At 42.4% G+C, this 19,855-nt stretch overlaps 2 protein-coding genes across 2 annotated transcripts; one reads left to right on the forward strand and one right to left on the reverse strand.

Annotated features, from left to right (window-relative positions):
* Nucleotides 1-1,552: 1,552 nt before the first annotated feature.
* On the reverse strand, nucleotides 1,553-10,912 carry scdb (stearoyl-CoA desaturase b). Its single transcript, XM_061790444.1, has 6 exons — nucleotides 10,597-10,912; nucleotides 10,261-10,518; nucleotides 7,775-7,905; nucleotides 6,380-6,585; nucleotides 5,164-5,396; nucleotides 1,553-3,693 (listed from the first exon to the last, which is right to left on the reverse strand). The coding sequence occupies exons 2-6, from the start codon at nucleotides 10,484-10,486 to the stop codon at nucleotides 3,494-3,496; spliced, it is 996 nt and encodes a 331-aa protein (XP_061646428.1). The 5' UTR covers nucleotides 10,487-10,518; nucleotides 10,597-10,912; the 3' UTR covers nucleotides 1,553-3,493.
* A 507-nt stretch (nucleotides 10,913-11,419) lies between these two features.
* Nucleotides 11,420-18,303, forward strand: cfap36 (cilia and flagella associated protein 36). The gene is given in 11 exon segments (XM_061790443.1): nucleotides 11,420-11,794; nucleotides 12,755-12,819; nucleotides 13,255-13,356; nucleotides 13,479-13,593; nucleotides 13,672-13,759; nucleotides 15,109-15,244; nucleotides 15,332-15,418; nucleotides 15,675-15,777; nucleotides 15,844-15,974; nucleotides 16,583-16,765; nucleotides 16,767-18,303. Coding segments are annotated over 11 exon segments (1,380 nt in total). The 5' UTR covers nucleotides 11,420-11,556; the 3' UTR covers nucleotides 16,899-18,303.
* The last annotated feature ends 1,552 nt before the right edge of the window (nucleotides 18,304-19,855 follow it).

A 19,855-nucleotide genomic window follows, 5' to 3' on the forward strand; every position in this document is an offset into this window, starting at 1 on the left:
CATATGCTGCCATCCAAGCGACGTCTTTTTCCATGGACGCCCTTGCTTATTTCAGCAAGACCATGCCAAACCACATTCTGCACGTGTTACAACAGCGTGGCTTCGTAGTAAAAGAGGGCGGGTACGAGACTGGCCTGCCTGCAGTCCGGACCCGTCTCCCATTGAAAACGTGCGGAGGGTTCGCATTGTGAAGCGTAATATACGACAACGGAGACCCCGGACTGTTGAACCGCTGAAGCTGTACATCGAGCAAGAATGGGAAAGAATTCCACCTCCAAAGCTTCAACGATGAGCGTCCTCGGTTCCCAAACGTTGATTGAATGTTGTTCGAAGAAAAGGTGACGTAACACGGTGGTAAACACGACCCTGTCTGTCCCAGCTTTTTTGAAACGTGTTGCCGCCATCAAATTCTAAATGAAGGATTATTTGCTCAAAAGAATCAAGTTGATCAGTTTGAACATGACATATCTTGTGTATTCCATGAAATATGGGTTGAACATGATTTGCTAATCATCAAAATTCAGTTTTTATTTCTGTTTAACACAACGTCCCAACTTCATTGGAATTGGGGTTGAACAAACAGCATTTATCACATTATTATTTCATTACATCTTTTTTTATGATGATGATTAACGGACTTTTTCCTAATATCATGACGATGATGATTATCTCACTTCTTTATTGTATTATGATGATGAATATGTGATGAAATAATGTGATCGATGCTCCAATCCGTCCTATTCCCACATAATGAGGCGTCGGCCCGTAGTAGCGACCTGTGTCCAGTAGAGGGCACTACTACACAGCAGCTCCATTCACCTTTGCGTCCATTTTCTCTTGCCGCTCACTCACTCACTCGCTCGCTCGCTATCTGATCAAAAGCCTGTTTAACAACGAGTTGATACAGTTAAGCTAGCAGCTGCTTTGACGTCCGGCGGTGACACGAAAAAATAAATCAATCTAACGAAAATAATAAGAAAAAAAAAAAACAAATGGCAACCAACTGTCGAACAAGTGGGGAATGTCCATTAAAAAAAACAAAAACAAAGAGACTGCGGCGCTATCTGAAAAATGCGCAGTGCGATAGTGACGCATGTGCACACAATGGCTTTTTGGCGTGTGCGTGCGACTAACAGGAGTGATCCGATGACAATCGCAAGGTTGAATGCGGGACACTCGCTCAATTAGCGCGTACAAGATGTCCCACAAACAAACAAAAAAACGCATTGACTGTGTGTGTGGATTCTCTATCATGGGTTTTTAACTCCAACCGTAAACTATAGGAAATCAATTCATATTCATGAATTCATATTCTTTTTTCTTTTCTCACTATAGTGCCACGTTTAGCCTTTGCAATTAAAGCTCACTGATAAACTATTGTGCTGCACTAGTAATACTACCAGGCGCCAATAGTATTCATGGGTAGTAGTAGTAGCCTGTTGTTACCAGTGAAGCCAAATACCAATCAAATATTGGGGCAATTTTGCACGGAATATGTCAAATATACATCATATATAATGGAAATGCAATGTAATGAGATGATAAGCAAAAGTACTTGTTCATTGTGTTTATTACAAAGTAGTGGCATTTTTTTCCCCTCCATCAGTTAACAAAATGTCCATCACTTTACTCGTCACTTGCAAACAGGTACAATAAAGCAACAATGATCTATTTGGATGATTTGTGCTTCTGTTTATATTAGTAGATGTCGCATTAAACCCCCGCACGTGACTGCACCACGTGCGTGTCCGACGTTCTTATCTGAGGGTGAACCTTTTATCTTCAAATCCAAAATAACAGCATAAACATATATGAGGGAAAGATTTCCGTGCTGGCGCAGATAAACTCTTTGACTCTTTTTTGGGCTGGAAGCACACTGTAGGCATTGATTTTCCATTCATGTTAGTTGAAAAGACGTCGTCGGTTGGTTTCGATGACTGGGCGATGTTAATCTCGAACACAGCAGCTCGTGCTGTAGTTTAGTAAAGCTAGTGCTTGTCACAAAGCATTCTAATGTACAAAAATACAAAAAGCTTCAAGGGGACATATTATGTCAATTTGGCCAAGTACAGTGAGCCCCCGCTATAGTGTGGATTTTTAAGCGCTTGTCCGAATTAATAGTTGCACGCCTTTGTGCAATACTACAATGTCCCTGTAGATGGCGATTGATTGATGGCTTATCTCCATTTTCCACAAATGTAGCAACCTGCACTTCTTTCATTTACAAACGAATTGCCTTGCACACTCTCTGCCCATGACTTGGAAGCTTGGCAGGGTGAAGATCCAGAGATACCTTCAAGCAAGGACCAGCGCTGCCGGACTACACTGTCTGAAGCGCTACATTAGCTAAACGGTCAGCAGAGTGCCATTGAGTTTAATCGGATGTTCATTTTTGATTTTTTATTCTGGTAGTGCTCGATACGAGATTGCGCCGTGAAGTTATCGACGCAGTAGGGTGGGGGGTGGGGGGGGGGGGGGGGGCAGGGGGGGGCAATGTGTGTTTGGTGGTGCGTCTGCTGCATGCGCCACAGTAATTTAGTGTACCTTTGTGGATTCCTGTTGAAGTTGCGCCTCCACAAAAACGTCATGCATGGTAATACAATCTGTACTCGCCATTGGTACAGCAGTATTTGAGGCGGGATTGGGGCTGCCTCACCTGCATGCGACAGGGCCGCCTTCGCCAAAAATAGGCTGTGTAAAGTGTGATGCAATTATCTATCATTGGGGTATTGTGATGACTGGGAACTGTTTTAAATTGTGAAAACAAATGCATAATATGTCACCTTTAAGATTTAAGACACAAAAATCACTAGCGGTCTCCAATGGAAAAACATGTACAGCAAAAAAAAAAAAAAAAAAAAACAGCTCACAAAATATAGTAATGGACATGTTCTTAATCATAAACATAATGAAGTTTCTAAACTGGGAAAGATTGCTAATAAATATCATATACATTAATTCATTTGCAATCGAGGCTTCAATCACTGCACAGTACCAACTTGGCTCGGGAACTAGGAAAACCAGGCCGCACTGAACGCATCAGTCAAAGTGAGACAAAGGCTAATTAAGGTCTCCTGTTTTTAGTTCCTGTGGCCACTTTAAAGAGACAATTAATCCGGAAGGAGATTATGGGCCGCTGCAGCAAACCGGAGACTGCGGTGTACAAGCTAACGTGAGCAGGTTTCTTTAATCTTTGTCTTTTCTCGCTGTTTACCCTCAAATGTCCCAATTACGAATCCATCCAACCATTAAACGACCAGGTACTCGAAACAGTACCTTGTTGAAAAATGCCATTCGTGAGTCAGCACTGTGCAGTGGAAAAGGAACAAAAAGGAATCCCAATTAGCCTCCCTATTGTCTTCCGGTCTACTGTTGATCTGGTGTTTGAGTAAAAACTTACTGCCTGTGCGTCTCCTAATAATCATCATCATCATCATCATCATCATCATCATCATCATCATCACCACCAGAATGTGCCGCTACGTTCCGGAACTCAGCCACTTTGAGCGCTGCCGTCGCCGGTCCGCTGCACGCGGGCCGCTATCATCTCCTTGGACGCCGCCCTGCGCTCGCCGGCCAGACCCAGGAAGCACATGAGGTCGATGAAGGCGGTGGTCGGGTTGAGCCTGCAGCCGAACTCGCTGGTGGCGTAGTCGAAGGGGAACGTGTGGTGGTAGTTGTGGAAGCCTTCCCCTGGCAATGCGACAGACAGTGTCAAGAATACCGCTTTTTTTGGGGGGTCCTATTCTAAGCAGCAAAACTCAACAAGTGACCTGAATTAAAAGTTCTTCTCGTTACGAACTGTCTCTCAGCTGATTTGTTTTCTTTGAATTGCAAACAGACAAGCGCTAGCTGTCGGCAGCAAACTCACCTCACTTCACGACAAGTAGCGGATTTGGCACAATTCTTCAAAAAAGAGGTTTCAAGCTGTTTGTTGCCACTTCCAGATGAAGTTTACCGTCAAACTAAATATTTCTCCTAGAAAGTAACACGTTGCGTATTTAAAACAACTCAACGTTGCCTTAATCAAAAGTCTGCTATCTTAATGCTAACACGCTGCAAAACGCCATAGGCGGACTAACAAAACTAGCGTCGACTGTCGGACCGTTATAACCCTTTAAGCAACAGTTTTGACAGACATGTAGACGGACTATATAATACTTACAGGAATATATTCTTTATCCTCTGCAAAAAACGACCAATATTACTGCAGCTTGCTCAGCAGTTGTGACCGTCTCACGGACGCACTGAAGGTTAGTGATGGACTGCGGCGTCACGAACAGAGGACGGCTTGCACAGTGAAACATTTGAACGTGCATCCTAGGTTGCAACTGATAAAACAGCACTCAGTCACGTAAATCGAGGTAACAATGTGTTTGTGGAAAGATGAAAGAAAAGGTTCTTTCGGGAGGGACTCAACTTGGCCGTCCGTCCCCATAACACAGGCGTTCTTCGCCTTTGGTGGCGGTCTCCTTGTTACCGAGTGTCAATCTAATTTGCTTTGAATACAAATTCAACAGTGTATACATTTGTAGACACACAAAAGAACATTCGATAGCCCTTTGCTACCAAATAGCTCCAGAAAAAAAAGTAGCTTACTTGGACATTCTTGTAAAACACAAATGTTACGCAATTAAGACAGTTTGTAGATGCAAGGCCTTCTCTTCTGGTCTGAACACTGACCAACATTTGCACCCTAAAATGTCACATTTGCTGCTTGCAGTTGTATCCATTGATTGTAACATTTTCCCAGGCCAGAGTGTTTTTCCTGACTGCACTGCTTCCAGTACTGAATGTGGATGCTGGATTTTTGTTTTTGTCCAATCAGATTTAAGATTCAGCGTGTTGCCATGTCAAGCGAGGCGTTCTCCGCAGAGGATAAATAATATATGCCGGTGAGTATCGTTATATTATCTGTTTACATGTTTTGATCCGCTGTTTAAGTTCAAACATCGCTTGCTATTTGTGTTTTGCATTGTTTGTTAGCATTAAGCTAAACAGACTTCAGCAAAGCTATGCGCTTGTTTTGAATACATAACTTTCAATTGTCTTTGATTTGTGTTGCGTTCGACAGTAAACCTCAACTGGGAGTGGCAATAAAGAGGTTGACATTGTGCCAAACTGCTGCTTGCTGAGGGAAATGAGAAAGATGAACTTTCCTACCTATGGCGCTCAAGGCGACAATTCTGTTCTCCCTGGGGTTGATGGTGTGGTCGTAGGGCCTGTTGCCCCACATGTGCGCGGCGCTGTTGACCAGCCAGGTGGCGTTGAGCCCAATCGTGTACCTCAGCAAGCCGGGCAGGAAGTAGCCCACCAGGAGGGACTCGCCCAAGAAGTACCAGGGAACCAACATGGGCACCAGGAAGCACAAGAGCAACACAGAGAGCTTGTAGTGCCTGAAATAAGCACACATACAGTATTGTGCAGCATATATCACACCAAATCTCAGGTTTTGGATGCATGAGTGAAGGAAACACTGAATAACAGGTTGTTGCTAGGGAGAAAATTGGCACATAGGCAAGCTTGCATGTTCATCAAACATAAATGTGCATATGCGGTACAGTTCATGGAAAGCGATATTACGCCAACAACAACACTACTGTATATTATTGCTAAAAAGATTCATGTTCAAAATGGTAAGGACGTTCCCTTTTGTCTGGTGGGCGCATATGCTCTACAGGATGTCGCAGACAATATTGTATATGCATGAAGTGCCCGTGACCAGTGTGAGAGCGAGCGAGATAACGCCCAACTGGACACACCTGTTCCCCGTTCACACCTGAGACCTCGTAACACTAACCAGGAAGGGGAAATGGATCATTTTTGACATTCTCACTTGGGGGTGTACTCCCTTTTGTTGCCAGCGTTTTTTAGTGGCTGTGCGTGCATACCAAATGTAAGGCACATTTGAATGATGGATGACAGTTAAGTGGAATGAATTTTTAAACAGCTGTTTCCGCACTGACTGTAGACGTTCTAAGCAGGGCCCGGCCGATTTTTTCCGAGGCCCATTCCAATATTTGGCAGAATAAAATTCCAATAATGGATTAATCAGACGCTTCATTTCAAAAATATATCATGAACAAAATAACTATTTGCGTCCCTTAACGCTTACGATAATAAAGATATGAATTACGGGCAGAACCGTTGCCTTTTTGTAACAATAGTTTGTCCTTTAGTATTTGTTGAAGTTTACAACGGATTTCTGAGGGCAATCATTGTTTGAATGTCACTATCTTTGTCTGATGTTGTCATGTGTAAAAGGGACAAAGAAAATGTGTGCCTTTTTGAAAAGGGCTAATATCGGTCGAGCCCTAGTTCCGAGTCTAGTTAGGTTTTTGCTAGCAGAGAAAAACCACAACAACTGTGTTCTCCTTACCGTCTTTGGAACATGACCACTTTATCGGCCTTGAGGTCGGACAGCTCCAGTTTCCGGCCCTTCTCCACGACGTCGGGGTGCTTGCGAACCAGGAGCCAGCCGATGTGCGCGAAGAAGAAGCCGCGCTTGGCGTTGTGGGGGTCGGCGTCCGTCTCCGAATACTTGTGATGAATGCGGTGGTCCCTCGCCCACTCGTAGATGTCGTTCTGCGGGGGCGAGATCAGAGCGCCCGATCACTGGGATCAACGGGTACACCTGCGCAATATCGCGAGCGCCGAAGCGAGAGCTGCGTCACAGAATCCGCCTTTACAAAGAGAACACGGTGTCCCCCGCTACGGTCCATCTACGAGAGACAAATTCCTGGTGTGTTTGGACATAACATGGTGTGATGATTGTCGTATGATTTGTTTGTTGGCGTTGTCGCTCCGTGTGTTTTAAAGTAGCAGTTGCTTGAAGGTTTCTATTTATTGTAAGACCTATGCTAATTACCATTAGCCCGTCAATGGCGTTTGGCATTATATGGTAGCGTTACGCTAAAGCACGTTCAAAATTCGATGGTTTGGTTGAACGTTGTGGTATTTAAATGTACAATGTTAAATTTGCTTTTGTTTTATAGCAAGCCCCACCTGGGTTAGGGTCAAATAAAGCTTTGCCTCTTATTTGGAAAAGTGCAAGCGAGAGTAAGAAGTTTCAATCTGTTTAAAGTGTGTACTGGTGCTAAAATAGAAAGAAATGCTGTTACCCAAACCACATAACTTTGCCTTGTGAAAGCCTGATAGCTTATTGCGAATGCACAATGCCATAGACAGGCTAACGATGCCACGGTAGTTAGAACCCTTTAAGCGATCGATAGTTGAATGGAGCAGCAACACATGTAGACAGACAATGTAACAAAATACATTACAAATACAAATGAAATACAAAACTGTACAGTGCTATTTTTCCTATTCAAGAACACTTTGCGGAAGTGGAAACGGATTCATGATATTTCCTTTCATTTCAACGGGGGAAGGTGATTTGCGATGCGAATGTTTTGAGTAAAGCGCTTGGCCACGTAATATATTAATCTTATAAATCAAAGCACCACTCTTTTTTTTTATTATTATCGAAATGTTGATCGTTTTGAAATATTGATTGTGAACTAACTGCTCCTCATGTACGTGGCACAGTTGGAGGGCTGTTAAATTGCGCCACGACGATTCAGTCGGGTAAGGCCCAGGTATCGAACGCGCTGCTGTTTACCGTTCTCATTGATGAGAAGGAAGAAGAAAGTCATGAATATGCATGTGTTGGTGACAGTAAAGAGGACTCTTCAGCTTGTAACTGGGCATAAATGCCCGCCACATCCGCCATCTGATTGCAATTGCGCGTCGCTGTGGTAGAAAAGCGTCGTACCTGAAAGGCCATTGAGTTGGCCAGAGCCAGGAAGACTCGCAGGGCCGGTGAAGCCTTGTAGGATCTGTGGCTCCATAACCTGTGCGCGCCGGCCGTTACGCCGAGGGCGCTGATGAAGAAGCACACGGCAGCTACAGAGGAAAGAAGAATTACAAAGTGTCACTTTTTGGACTGACATTGGCACTAGGTGTAAGGTCAGGTGTGCGGTTTGTTTTTGTTGTTGTTGTTGATGTTGTTGTTGTTGTTGTCTGCGCGCGTCGGGCGCAAGCACGCAGGGGCCTTCTGGCAGCCGACGACAAATTGCGTTGTGGTGCCACGCGGTCCACAATGGAATGTCTATGGGAGTGCTGATTGTGCTTTGTCTCCCGCTGTCAAATAATATGCAGCCCAGCATTGCAAAGACAAGGGGGGAGGGGGGTAAGGGGTGGGGGGGGCACGGGGCAGACTCGACACAAAGTGAAGACTGTTCAGGAATTTGTGAAATGTCTCGATCGTCTGCTGTGCAGGCTGCAAATTCTAATGGTTGCATCTTAAAAAGGATGACAATGACGGGGACATAATATCGCGATTATCATTCGCTGTGAAGATGAAGGAGCTTATAGGGTGAACTTTAGCCAGAATTCACAGCATGATAAAGGATGATACAGCGCATTCACTTGTCAGCAGTGGATAAGAAGAAGAAGAAGAATTTTCAATTCAGTTTTCCCCATTGAAATGAATGGAAAAGTCATTCATCCCTTACAGACCCCCCTAAAAAACAATAATGAGAAAAGTATAAATCTATAATATTATACCTTGTAAAACATACAGTCATTCCATAATTCAATAGAATTTGTTTTTTTTGGTCACACTTTCTCCTTCAATGCACGCCTTGGCCTCCTGGGGGCAGTATAAGACAATAGAGTCTTTTCTATACATTTTATGCTTGCAAGTTATTGTGTTTAAAAGGTGTATTTTAATACGTTTAAGTGTGTTATAATATGTTTCAATTCTGTTAACTGTAGCCCTAAGTTATGATTGGTGTTGTTCAACTCCAGGGCTGTAGGTGGCAGTAATGCACCTAACAAAAGTGGTTGCCAACTATCAAACAAACGAATCAAAAGAAGACAGCCCCCCCCCCCCTTCTTGCATAATAAGAAGTTCCAAAATATAACTATATCCTGGATCTGCTACAACTTTTGTGGCTCTTACATGAGACGCTTCCTGCTGACATAGCACAACGCTGCTCCACAAATGATTGAGAATGATTACTTTTAATTCATATAATAAATGTGTGTTTAATTCATGTTTACAACTATGCTAGGGAAATTTTTTTTGTTTTGTTAAAAACATTTTTGATATCCATTCATACATTGATCGTATATTCGCACATGACGATTTGCCGATGTTTCTTCAAAGCGCCAGCACGTAGCGCCAACTACTGGCGAGGAGGTTTTAGTCAATGTAATATTTTGCCTTGGGTATCGGTGGCTGGTATCAGCAGCCTTCACGAGTACCCGATACGTTGAAGTAAGGCCAGTATGGGCCCGATAGTGATACCGGGTGCCGGTATTCGATCATCTGTACTTTAAATAACAAGTTAACAGCATTTACATAAGTCCTAGGAAGGATTTTTTTTTTATGTGCTGATGTCATTGCAATAAGTTTTTATAACATAAGATAATTCTTTATTGACTCCCACAGGGGTTATTCAAGTGCTACATCAGTACCGGGTAAAGCACACATCAGATTGTTGGAAGAAAAATGAAAATTAATAGAATTGTCAGAATTTTGAATTGATACACATATGCTGATGTATAAATCCAATTTAAAAATGTGCTATTATTTTGAATAATATCACTAAATAGCCATCCGTCCATTTTCTGTCCCGCTTTATCCTCACAAGGGTCGCGGTCGTGCTGGAGCCCATCCCAGCTATCTTCGGGCGAGAGGCGGGGTACACCCGGAACCGGTCGCCAGCCAATCGCAGGGCACACAGAAACAAACAACCATTCGCGCACACATTCACACCGAAGGGCAATTTAGAGTTGTCAATTAACCTAGCATGTTGTACTAGAGCGGCTCCAACTACTGGAGACAAATTCCTTGTGTGTTTTGGACATACTTGGCAAATCAAGAGGATTCTGATGCACGTTTTTGGGATGTGCCCGGAGAAAAGCCACCCAGGCACGGCGGGGAGAACATGCGAACTCCACACAAGCAGGGGCCGGGGTTTGAACCCCGGTCCCCAGAACTGTCGGGCAGATGTGCTAACCGGTGGTCCAACGTGCCGCTATCATTAAATAATATATATTGTGTACATATAAGAACATTTCTATTTAAATCATATATATATATATATATTTTTTTTTTATTAAATGTTTTTATTTTGTTAATTTCGCAGCAATGAAATACCCCAAATCCAATGTCCCCGAACTTTTGAAGTGTGTGCTACTTGATACTTTCTGCATCAGCTCTTCTTCAAGTACCAGTTTGTGCGCACTTACTCCAAGCCAGCGTGAGTCCGCGAGCGCTGGGGATGAGGAAGACTCCGTAGATTGCGCCGGCGTGCAGCGTCGCCATGAGCCAGATGTTCCTCCACACCAGCGTCCTGCGGGGTTTGGGACCTACTTTCTCCGCGTAGGCGTCGTCGAACACATCCTCCGCCGACGCCCGGGACTCTTCCGCGGTGCCAGCTGGGCACTTGGCATCACGAGGGCTGCTGGCGGGCATTTGGCAAACGACAGTAGGCAAAGCACCCGCACCTAAAAAGCAATCAAACACTATGTTTTCTTTATATTTCGCGTAGTTTATTTTTGTGTTTTTTGTGTGCGTGTGCTCACCGTCACCGTGCAGAGATCCAGCGGAGGTCCGGTGTGCAAATGGTGTGTGCAAGTCATCAAGTCCTTCTTATTATGCACCGCGTGTGCGTGTCCAAATGTCCGATTGGCTCTTTGCTTATCTGATGTTGTGTGCGTTGTGTGCGAGTCAGCATTCCAAGTGGCAACTTTTGCAGCGGCCCTTCCACATGTTGAGCTTCAACGTGGAAACTAGGTCGCGCTATTAATAATAAAGAGAGAAGAAGAAATGTGTCGAAAGTCCAACTAAACAAATCAAATATTTATGGCAGTTTTAAGCAGAGGACGGTTGGCTCCCCCTGCTGTCTGAAAACTAGTCGCGGTTTGCATCCCGCATGTGGGGGTGGTTGGCAAACTTTTTACACCAGCACAACAACAACAACAACAACAACAAATACACTTCAAGTATCACCAGCAAGACCGACAGTGATACATATGTAACTATATCACATTATTCCGTTTGCTGTAAAATGGACTCCTGCATATTCGTGGTCAAGCACCTGCGGATTCATCTGTTCACGTATTTGTTTTCCAATTTTGTTTCCTTTTTTTTGGGGGGGGGGGGGGGGTTACCTCACAAATGTTTTTGAATGGCGCTCATTACACATGTATTAGTCAACATTTAAATATTAATATTTTGAAAATGAATATAAAAAACCTAATATATAATTTAAAATGTAATCAAATAGAATAATGACAAATTAATGTATTCATCTGTATTTAATTTGAGCATTTATCAGCCCAAAAAGCTGGAAAATTCCTCAACTCGAGACGTGTGGCGAGGGAGCGACCGGGTGACGTCATTGTTACCGTGGCAACCAATCAGGCGTCACCACCCAACCCTCGCCCCCACGAGTGCGCAGCAATTCTTTCTACTCGAGGGGGCGACAAAAAAAATAAAATCAATAATAATAATAATAATAACAAACAACAACAACAACATGGATGTGTGCATCCGCCAGCTGCGTGTGTCCGACCCGTAGCGGAGCTGGGAAGCGCGCAAGCCCGGAGGAGCGCTGCTGTCTCGGGCCAGCGCCGCCGCCGCCGCCGCCGCCGCCGCTGACTTTTGGAGCCAACATGGCCGAGGACGACAGCGAGTGGGTGGTGGAGAGCATCGTGGGCTACCTGGGAAGTCCCGAGTGGGTCATCCCCGTCACGGACTTCATGGAGCACAAATGCACAGGTGATATAATAGGGAACATTAGATCGTCTCCTTAGCTTTGTTTACGTTTGAACGGGAGCTCAGCAAGCCTCCATTTTGGCTCCGTGGCTGAAGCTAATAATGCATGTGGAGCGATCTTTATCTGTATTACGGTTGATATTTTGGCGCCAATTCGCGTTGTCATTCCAATATAAAACCATTTTTAGCCGCTAAAGAGACGCGCGTGATTAAATTAATAGTTACATTTAGAAAGAACAACTCTAGCGTCATTAGCCACTACCTCCAGTAGCCTCCATTTTGGCTCCCTGACTGAAGCTAATGCTAACGTTGGAAGATGTTTGTCGATATTAAAAATGATATTTTGGTGCCAATTAGCGATGTCATTCAAATTTCACTATTTTGATCATCGATTCATCGTTCAGAGACCCTGTTTCACTTAAAATTGTCCAAATCCTTGGAATTTCAGCCTCTTAACATTCAATATTCTCAGATTTCTGTAGTCTTCCATGAAAACAGACTAATTATCTTTGTGATTAATAAAAAAAAAAAAGGGCATTTGCACACATTAGCCTTTACTTTGGAAAACAAAGATGAACATTTTTGTCTATTTTCTGACATGTTATGGACTAAACCATCATTTTCTGGACTGTCAATCTGAAATAATGTCCTGTTTTTGAGCAAAGGGATGGAAATAAAAAAAAAAAAAAAGTTTTATCCAATTCATTGATTAGTTGAAAAATATATTAAAATAATATTTAGTTGAAGCCCTAATTAAAATTGAGATAAATAACCAAAGTTTCACAAGCCGCTACTTCCATTAGCCTTTTCTCCTTTATTTTGGCTCCATGGCCAAAGCTAATGCTAACTTGGGAAGATGTTTATCTATATAATTAACATTTGACATTTTGGTGCAAATTAGCATTCAAAGGTTTTAAATATTTACACCCTGCTTTGACTAATCTACATGTCGTTACGTTTCAGTGTTTGACGACGAAGATGAAAATAAGTTAGCGTACACGGAAATCCATCAGCAGTATAAAAAATTGGTGAGTACAGCTGTTTTTCACACGCCAACAAATACAGAAATACACATTAAATTGTTAAACAAAAAGCTTTTTAAAATTATAACCGTGCAAAAGAAAATTTGTTCTTTCCAAGTGTTGTTGTCCTAAAAAAATATGTATGCATAAAATGTAACAAAAAAAAAATAATTTTGGATTAATAATAGTATAAACAAATAAAATTGTATAAATAAGCCTTTCCCAACTGTTCAAATTCACAAAGTCCTTGGATAGTTTTAAAAAAAACAAAATGTTAGGTAACTATAATCAAAATTAGAAAAAAAAAAAATGTCACTGTGTGTAGTGACTCGATAGAATATGTTTCACTTTTTAAAGTAAACTACTGACTAAAATACATTCTCTACGATATCCCAATGTATTGAGTGGTACCTGTACATACAGCATCTTTTGCTTTTGCAGGTAGAGAAGCTATTGGAAAATTACATGCAGGAGGTGGGCATCAACGAGCAGCAGTTTTTGGACGCGTGCACCTCATCTTTTGCCAAGTCCAAAACAGTGCAGGTACGCCGGGGTCCGTGTTCGCAAGTCCACCTCACCGCAAAATCATAGCCATCTGTTCATTTCACAATAACAGGCGAAAGAAAGTAAAGCGCTGACCTCATTTGCTCCATTTTGGGTTTCAGTCTGTGCTCCAGCCAGTCCTGGCCACAGATGACTTCCAGATGTTTCGCTCCCTGATGGTCCAGAAGAACATGGAGCTGCAGCTTCAGGCCCTGCGGGTGATCAAAGAGAGGAACGGTAAGCGTTGCACAGAGACACGCGTATGTACACAAAGAGCGCTAACGTGCCTGCTAAAGGAACACGTCCATCGTCCAGGAGCGCTTCCCGATTGTCTGACCGACGGTGAGGACGTGATGACGGACCTGCAGCAGCAAGAGATGAAGATCCTGCAGGAGGTCCTCAAGTTAGTTCTCTTTTTATTTAGCAATGCCACAAGTGGGTTCTGCTTTTTTACAACAAGACAGACAAATATTAATCATAAGACAAATCAGCGGTACCCTCCCAAAAACCAGATGCGATGCTAAGTAAACCCTTGATACATTTATACGTGTAATAATTTCCTCTAAGTTGGCCACGGTGCTCAGCCTGCTCTCCTGATGGGATTTGGTGAGGGGCATCCTGACCCAGAAAGGGAAGTCCTCTTTAAGCTACTTAGGCTCATGCTAATTGAAGTAGGAGCCGTTGGCACTAGTAACAAACCGCTACTGAGGAAGAGTGAGTATTTTTATCCACTTTGTCCTACCTGGATGTACATCGGCGCTGGGAGGTGTGCCGCCGCCTCTCCCCAAATCCAAAACACCACCATGAATTATTGTGAGGGATTGATTGGGTGAGGTGATCCATCTTCTGGAGAAGTAGTAGAGCAAGTTACTTTACTTGATTTATATATTGTTTGAAATGTTGGGCAATGGAAAAAAAAAACGAATTCACTAAAATACCCCGCCAAAACAAAAATTATGTAAGGAAAACTGACAACAATGTCAGAGATCCATGTTTTTGATGTGTGCGTGCGTGCGTGGGTGGGGGCTAACAAAACTGACCCCAAAAAATACTTCTATTTTGCGGGTTAAAAACAAAAAAAATACCCCTAAAATTGGAGATTGCTAGAAAAAAAAAAAAAAACAAGGAATACTTTTATGTCTCAAAAATTGGAAATTTTGGTTTGTTTTTTTTAGATTGTGTTTTTGGCATAATACTTTTTTTATTATTTTTTTAAAAGCTAAAACAAATTGGAAAAACGTTTTGTTTTGGAGGGGAAACAAAGATTTTAAAATATTCATAATTCTTCTTTGTGGGCTAAAACTAAGGAACTCACAAAAGCTGCAGAAACTGTTTTTTATCCAAAATAACCCCCAAAAATGTTTTGCTTTTGGGGGAAAGAAAACATTTTATTTTTTTTTTAAATGGATATACCTGATTTTTATAACAACAAAAACACCTAATCTTTGTGGATTAATACTTCATTTATATCAAAAAAAAAAAAAAATAAAATCTGTTGGTTGGGGTTAAAAAAAAACAGATAAGAACTCAAATTTTGGATATACCTGCTCTTTATCACACAGGAACCAACATACTATTCTTATTGAACTCAATAAGTGGAGAGAACTGATTTTCATCGTATACAAAAAACAATTCTATCGATTTTTTTTCCCCCCCAAAAATATATTTTAGTCAATTTTTTCAGTGAAAAACTAAAGTGAATGTTGTGTCAATGTGGATGTTGTGAGTTTGCTCGAATTCTTTCTCTTTCAGGAAGTCGAAAGAGGAGTACGAGGAGGAAATGTCGTGGCGGTTGCTGCTGGAGGAGGAGCGTGCGTGTTCTACGTCCGGCGGAAAAGCCCAAAAGAGCGCCTCTACTACTCCCGCACAAGATGGCGCCTCTGCCGAGGTAAAACCTCCTCCTCAAATTAGGGCAGAGAGTTACATTTTCAGGCTGATAATTGCCTGTGTTGTCGTATTGAACGCTTTAATCCAGGCTCAGGCCCGAGCCGACAACAGCGGCACAGACGCTCACCGAGCGCAAACGATGAATGGAAAGAGCGCAGCCGCTCGGTCTAATCAGGTTGGAAACTGAACAGTAGCAGACATGGTACACTAGACTACACCATCATCCTCCAGATGACAGTATGTCACTTACCACTGAGTAATATGGTCACTGTGTTTTAGCTCAACATTTTCATTTTTATATATAACATTTTCCCCCCTTGATTTAAAAAAAAAAAAAAAAAAAAAAGTAACTCTTTTCTGATTTAAAAAAAAAAAACATTTTTTTTTTAATAAGGTATACTCGATTTGACTTGTAAGTCTTTTCCCTACAGGTCAATGGCAAGACATGCCAAAATGCTGAGAGCAAGTTGGCTGTCACAGCAGTTGTGAAGCATGTAGAAAAAAGCAGCTCCTCGTCTTCTACACGTACCCCTGGTGAAAGCGGCAATATTTGAGGCGTATGTTGATTAAGTGTATTCAAGTGAACGATTGTGTGCGCAGGCGGCGTCAGTGCCGGCATGGAGCCCAGAGTCCTCCCGCCCGTGAGAGCGCCCGTCAGCACGGAGCAGACGGCGGGAGAATCCTGCCTGGAGGAAGCGCACAGGGAGGCTGGCTTCGCGCAGCCTTACACCGTGAGTCCCAAAATAATAGTCAGAATAAATACATTTGAAAAATAAAGTGGAAGACTTTTTTTATATATATATATATATATAGTTGTGGTAACCTTAATCAATTTGTTTTTGGTTAAATAGTACCTCTGACTGGATCAAAACAAGAATTAGAATTAACAAGAGTTACGTAGTTTTTTTTCAAATGACTTGTTTTTTTGGCAATAAACAAAACAGTGAAAACATTTTTAAACATATCTGAAAAAGCAAAAATACAACTTTTGTATTTTTTTTGTATGAAAAAGAAATCATCAAAATGGTGAAAAAAAAAATATTTTTAGTCATGTAAAAAAAGGGACTAAATACAATAGATAAAAAATGAAAACTGGAAAAAGATATTTTAAAAAAAATCAAATACATTACGTTTAACAACCTTATTCAGTCACAGGATAAAAACATTATAAACAAACACCATAACATAGCAATGAGATGTGCACCTCTGCAAACTACAATTACAATAATACATGAACATTAGCTTTGTAAACACTGACCATTTGATACAACTCTTGGGTATGTGTGCCTAATATGATGCCCAATGAATGTTGAATGTATGCATACCCCACATCTTCCAGGACCTGTCGGTGTCTCAGCAGGAGCGTCTCCAGCAGAGGGCGTCCTACCTACGCGAGCAGCGCGACAAGCTGCAAGCTCTCAAGAAGGACCGGACCGCCAAGCAGAACCCCTCGCCCGAGGAGGAGACACCATGCTCCCCCTCCTCGCCCGCGCCTCCTCCGGCCTCCGTGAGTCCCATTCAGACGCGACGACATTGGCGCGGTCTTTGACGCTAGCTTTTTCTCCTCCCAGGAGATTTCGACAGAGGAGCGCAAGAAGCTGCAGAAGAGAAAACACCTGGCCGACAAGCTGAAGGAGGAAGTCATCAAGAAATGAGCTCCTCCGTGCGCAACATGAATGCAGTCTTGTGGGTTGATTTATTAGAACCGGGAAAGCTCACCTTTGTTCCCCCGTTAGACGCGGTAGCCTCACAAAGATCTTTCCGGATGAGGGACGAGCCGCCTTGCAGCACATCGGAGTAAACGGCAGAGCTGCGATTTAGTCGCTCGGCCCTTCCAGAGCGCGTTTAGTGACAATTGCATTCGACGCAAAAAAGGGCACGGGGGTAGTGATCGTCACGCGTGGAGCTTCAAAATCCCCTTACACACTGGCAGTATTACACCTCTGGGACAGGACAACAAGCTAGTAAAAAGCCATTTTAGATGGCAGTTTTTACCGGCTCGCTGTCCTGCACGGAAGGTACCGATGCGGGATAGCGGTGTTCAAATTTGCCACCTGCTGAGGCTTGCGTTGCCCGCGTGAAAGGAGCTTTTTACCACCTAATATGCTTGCCGTCCTGTGTCTATGGTACGAATGCGGGATGGAGGAGTTGAACTCAGCCCTCGTCTAAGGCCCGCTGCTGCACACTGAGCTACGTGGTCGAAAGCGACTGGACAACTGCGGAAAAAAATCCGATCGAGCCGCCAATGTGCTACAACGGAAAAGCTGCGACCCGGCATCGGCTTTTGAGGTTTCACATACAGTATTATTATTCAAATTATTATTTTTTTTTTTAATGAACCACAAAAACATGGCGCAATTATCAAGTTAGTAAGTTTTTCAATTGAAGTAACCTATGGCTAATTTTGTCCACTGGAGGTCGCACTGTTGCTACATTTAATTTCTGTGGAAATGATTACCTACTGTCCAAATATTAAGACACTGAATATTGCCAAATGTCAGTCAAAAGCTTCAGTTCACAAGAGGTGGGTTTGGTGGAACTCTTTTGGGTTTTTGTTCATGCACAGCCACAACTTGTACATATATTTCTGCATACATTAACAAGGCACGTGGTTGATTTCAACTCCCTCATCCCGCATTGGTACCTCCCACACAGGACAGCTGCGGCGGTAGCTTTCACACAGACAGCAAAGAGCCGCACAATGCTGGCTTAAGACAGGCCTGTGTGAAAGCGGCTACTGACTGTTGTACAAAAAGCCGCATGTTGGCCACCTCTTGCTCTAGACAACTTGGACCTATGTTGATGTTTGAATCATGTGAACTGCATATAAAGCTACTCTAGCATAAGGCAACACTGCTCCTGCATAACACACCATTAGTATGTCTAGTGTCCTGATGTTATACTGTTATAAAATAAGCCAGTGCTTGTACGTGTACCGTTTTGTGCATAATGGGGGCCGATGGTGTCAGAATGTACAGTAGTTCTAAGTAATCATAATGCATCGTTAAGTACGCATGCAACACTCAATGTACTCTTGAATAAATTACCTTTTGTAAAGTGTATTGTTTTAAACAGCTGGAGAGGAGGAGGGGGGGGGGGGGGGGGGAATCATGCCACTAATGATGAGCACCAGTGATGGAAAAAAAGAACTGGTGAACCAGACTAGGAAATGGCAGTTGCGGTAGTCCCTCCGTGACGATATTCCGCAAAGTAGCAACCATATATTTAGTTGACATTTTAATGCCTTATGCATAATACCAATACAAAACATATGAAGGTGCTGGTATTATTTTTGCCCACTTGGGGTCACCATCCTCAAAATCTACACTTTAGTATCTGTGACTTTGATTGTGTGTGGCTTTAAAAGGCAGCGCCGATGCGTGACGCGAGAGTTCGCAAACGAGAGTAATTGGCATTTGTTAGCTCAGGTTAGCCCGTCCGCGCGTTGAGTCCCTGGGTGTCAGTTGTAGCTGTTTGCAGCTAGTGTGTGGTGCGAGTGGTGGTTGGCTATAGTAAATTAGCTAACGATGTTTACTGCAGACATTTAGTTGTGTAAGACAATTCTGACACATTGTACTTTATCTTCTTTAAGTGCAAAATGATCCCAAACTCTGGACTTTTTTTTTTTTTTTTTTTTGGTCTTTTATGCACTTTGTCCTCCTAGCTTGAACCGCAATATAGTGAAAAATGTGCAATATAAAATTTGATCTATACCATTTAATATTCCGCGAGGGGAAAGTAAGACAATAACATATTGATTCCAGAAATGCCAATAAAGGCCACTAGGCGACAGCATTGCTCTGCTTCCTATGCGCTTAAAAAGGGAGTGGTTCCACGATATTGTAGTTGGATTTTACGGTGGTTGTCTCAATAAAGAGTTGGAATAATACTTTAAAACGTTGCCCGCAGTTATAAAATATTCTCCAACGGGAGAGTCATTTTACTTTATTTTAGTCTAACTTTACAGTGGTTTGTTTTTTTCAATATTTTTTGGTGGTTTAACATCAAGTGGTAAGATGTTACAAAAAAAACATTATGGCTTCAAAGGGCGAGTAGTTTTACTTTATTTTAATGGCACACGTGGTTAAAATCTTATTGTCTTGAAAAACAGCAGTTGTACTTTAATTTTAGTTGTATCTTACAGTAATGTTACTTAGAACGAGCTGGAGTTAAATTGTTTTCAAAAGGAGAAGTTTTGCTTTGTTTCAGTCTTACTTTACACTGGTTAATGTCTCTTTAAAGTGTAAAAATGTTCTTAAATTATGCCGTAAAAAGGAGAGCAGCAGTACTTTATTTTAGTGGGTACCGTCTTGAAGAGTTAATGCTACCCAAAACATCACCTGCAGTTGTTATGTCATCAAAGGGAGAGAAGGTTTACTTTATTTTAGTGGAATTTTACAGTGGTTAATGTCCTTTTGCGAGTCAAATGTTATTTAATGTAAAAATGTTGATTAAAATATTTCCTATACAGTCCGCAAAAGTTGAATTTTTGTGACACACTTTTAAGCCGAGAATGACCTAATTGAATTTATTATACCCATTATTTCCTATGGGGAAAAAAAACGTTTTAAGAGCTTTCACTATGTTGTTTGTTCCCTTTGTCTGCCTCCCC

The sequence above is a fragment of the Phyllopteryx taeniolatus genome, chromosome 11, assembly GCF_024500385.1.
Source record: "Phyllopteryx taeniolatus isolate TA_2022b chromosome 11, UOR_Ptae_1.2, whole genome shotgun sequence".
Taxonomy (NCBI): Eukaryota; Metazoa; Chordata; class Actinopteri; order Syngnathiformes; family Syngnathidae; genus Phyllopteryx; species Phyllopteryx taeniolatus.

Bases quoted from the DNA above. Each gene is read 5' to 3' on its own strand.
- scdb (XM_061790444.1), bottom strand. From the start codon at position 10,486: ATGCCCGCCAGCAGCCCTCGTGATGCCAAGTGCCCAGCTGGCACCGCG. The intron at 7,906-10,260 runs GTAAGTGCGCAC...TTTCCTCTGTAG, and splicing joins CGGACTCACGCTGGCTTGGA to CTGCCGTGTGCTTCTTCATC. The intron at 6,586-7,774 runs GTACGACGCTTT...TCGCCCCCGCAG, and splicing joins CCAACTCAATGGCCTTTCAG to AACGACATCTACGAGTGGGC.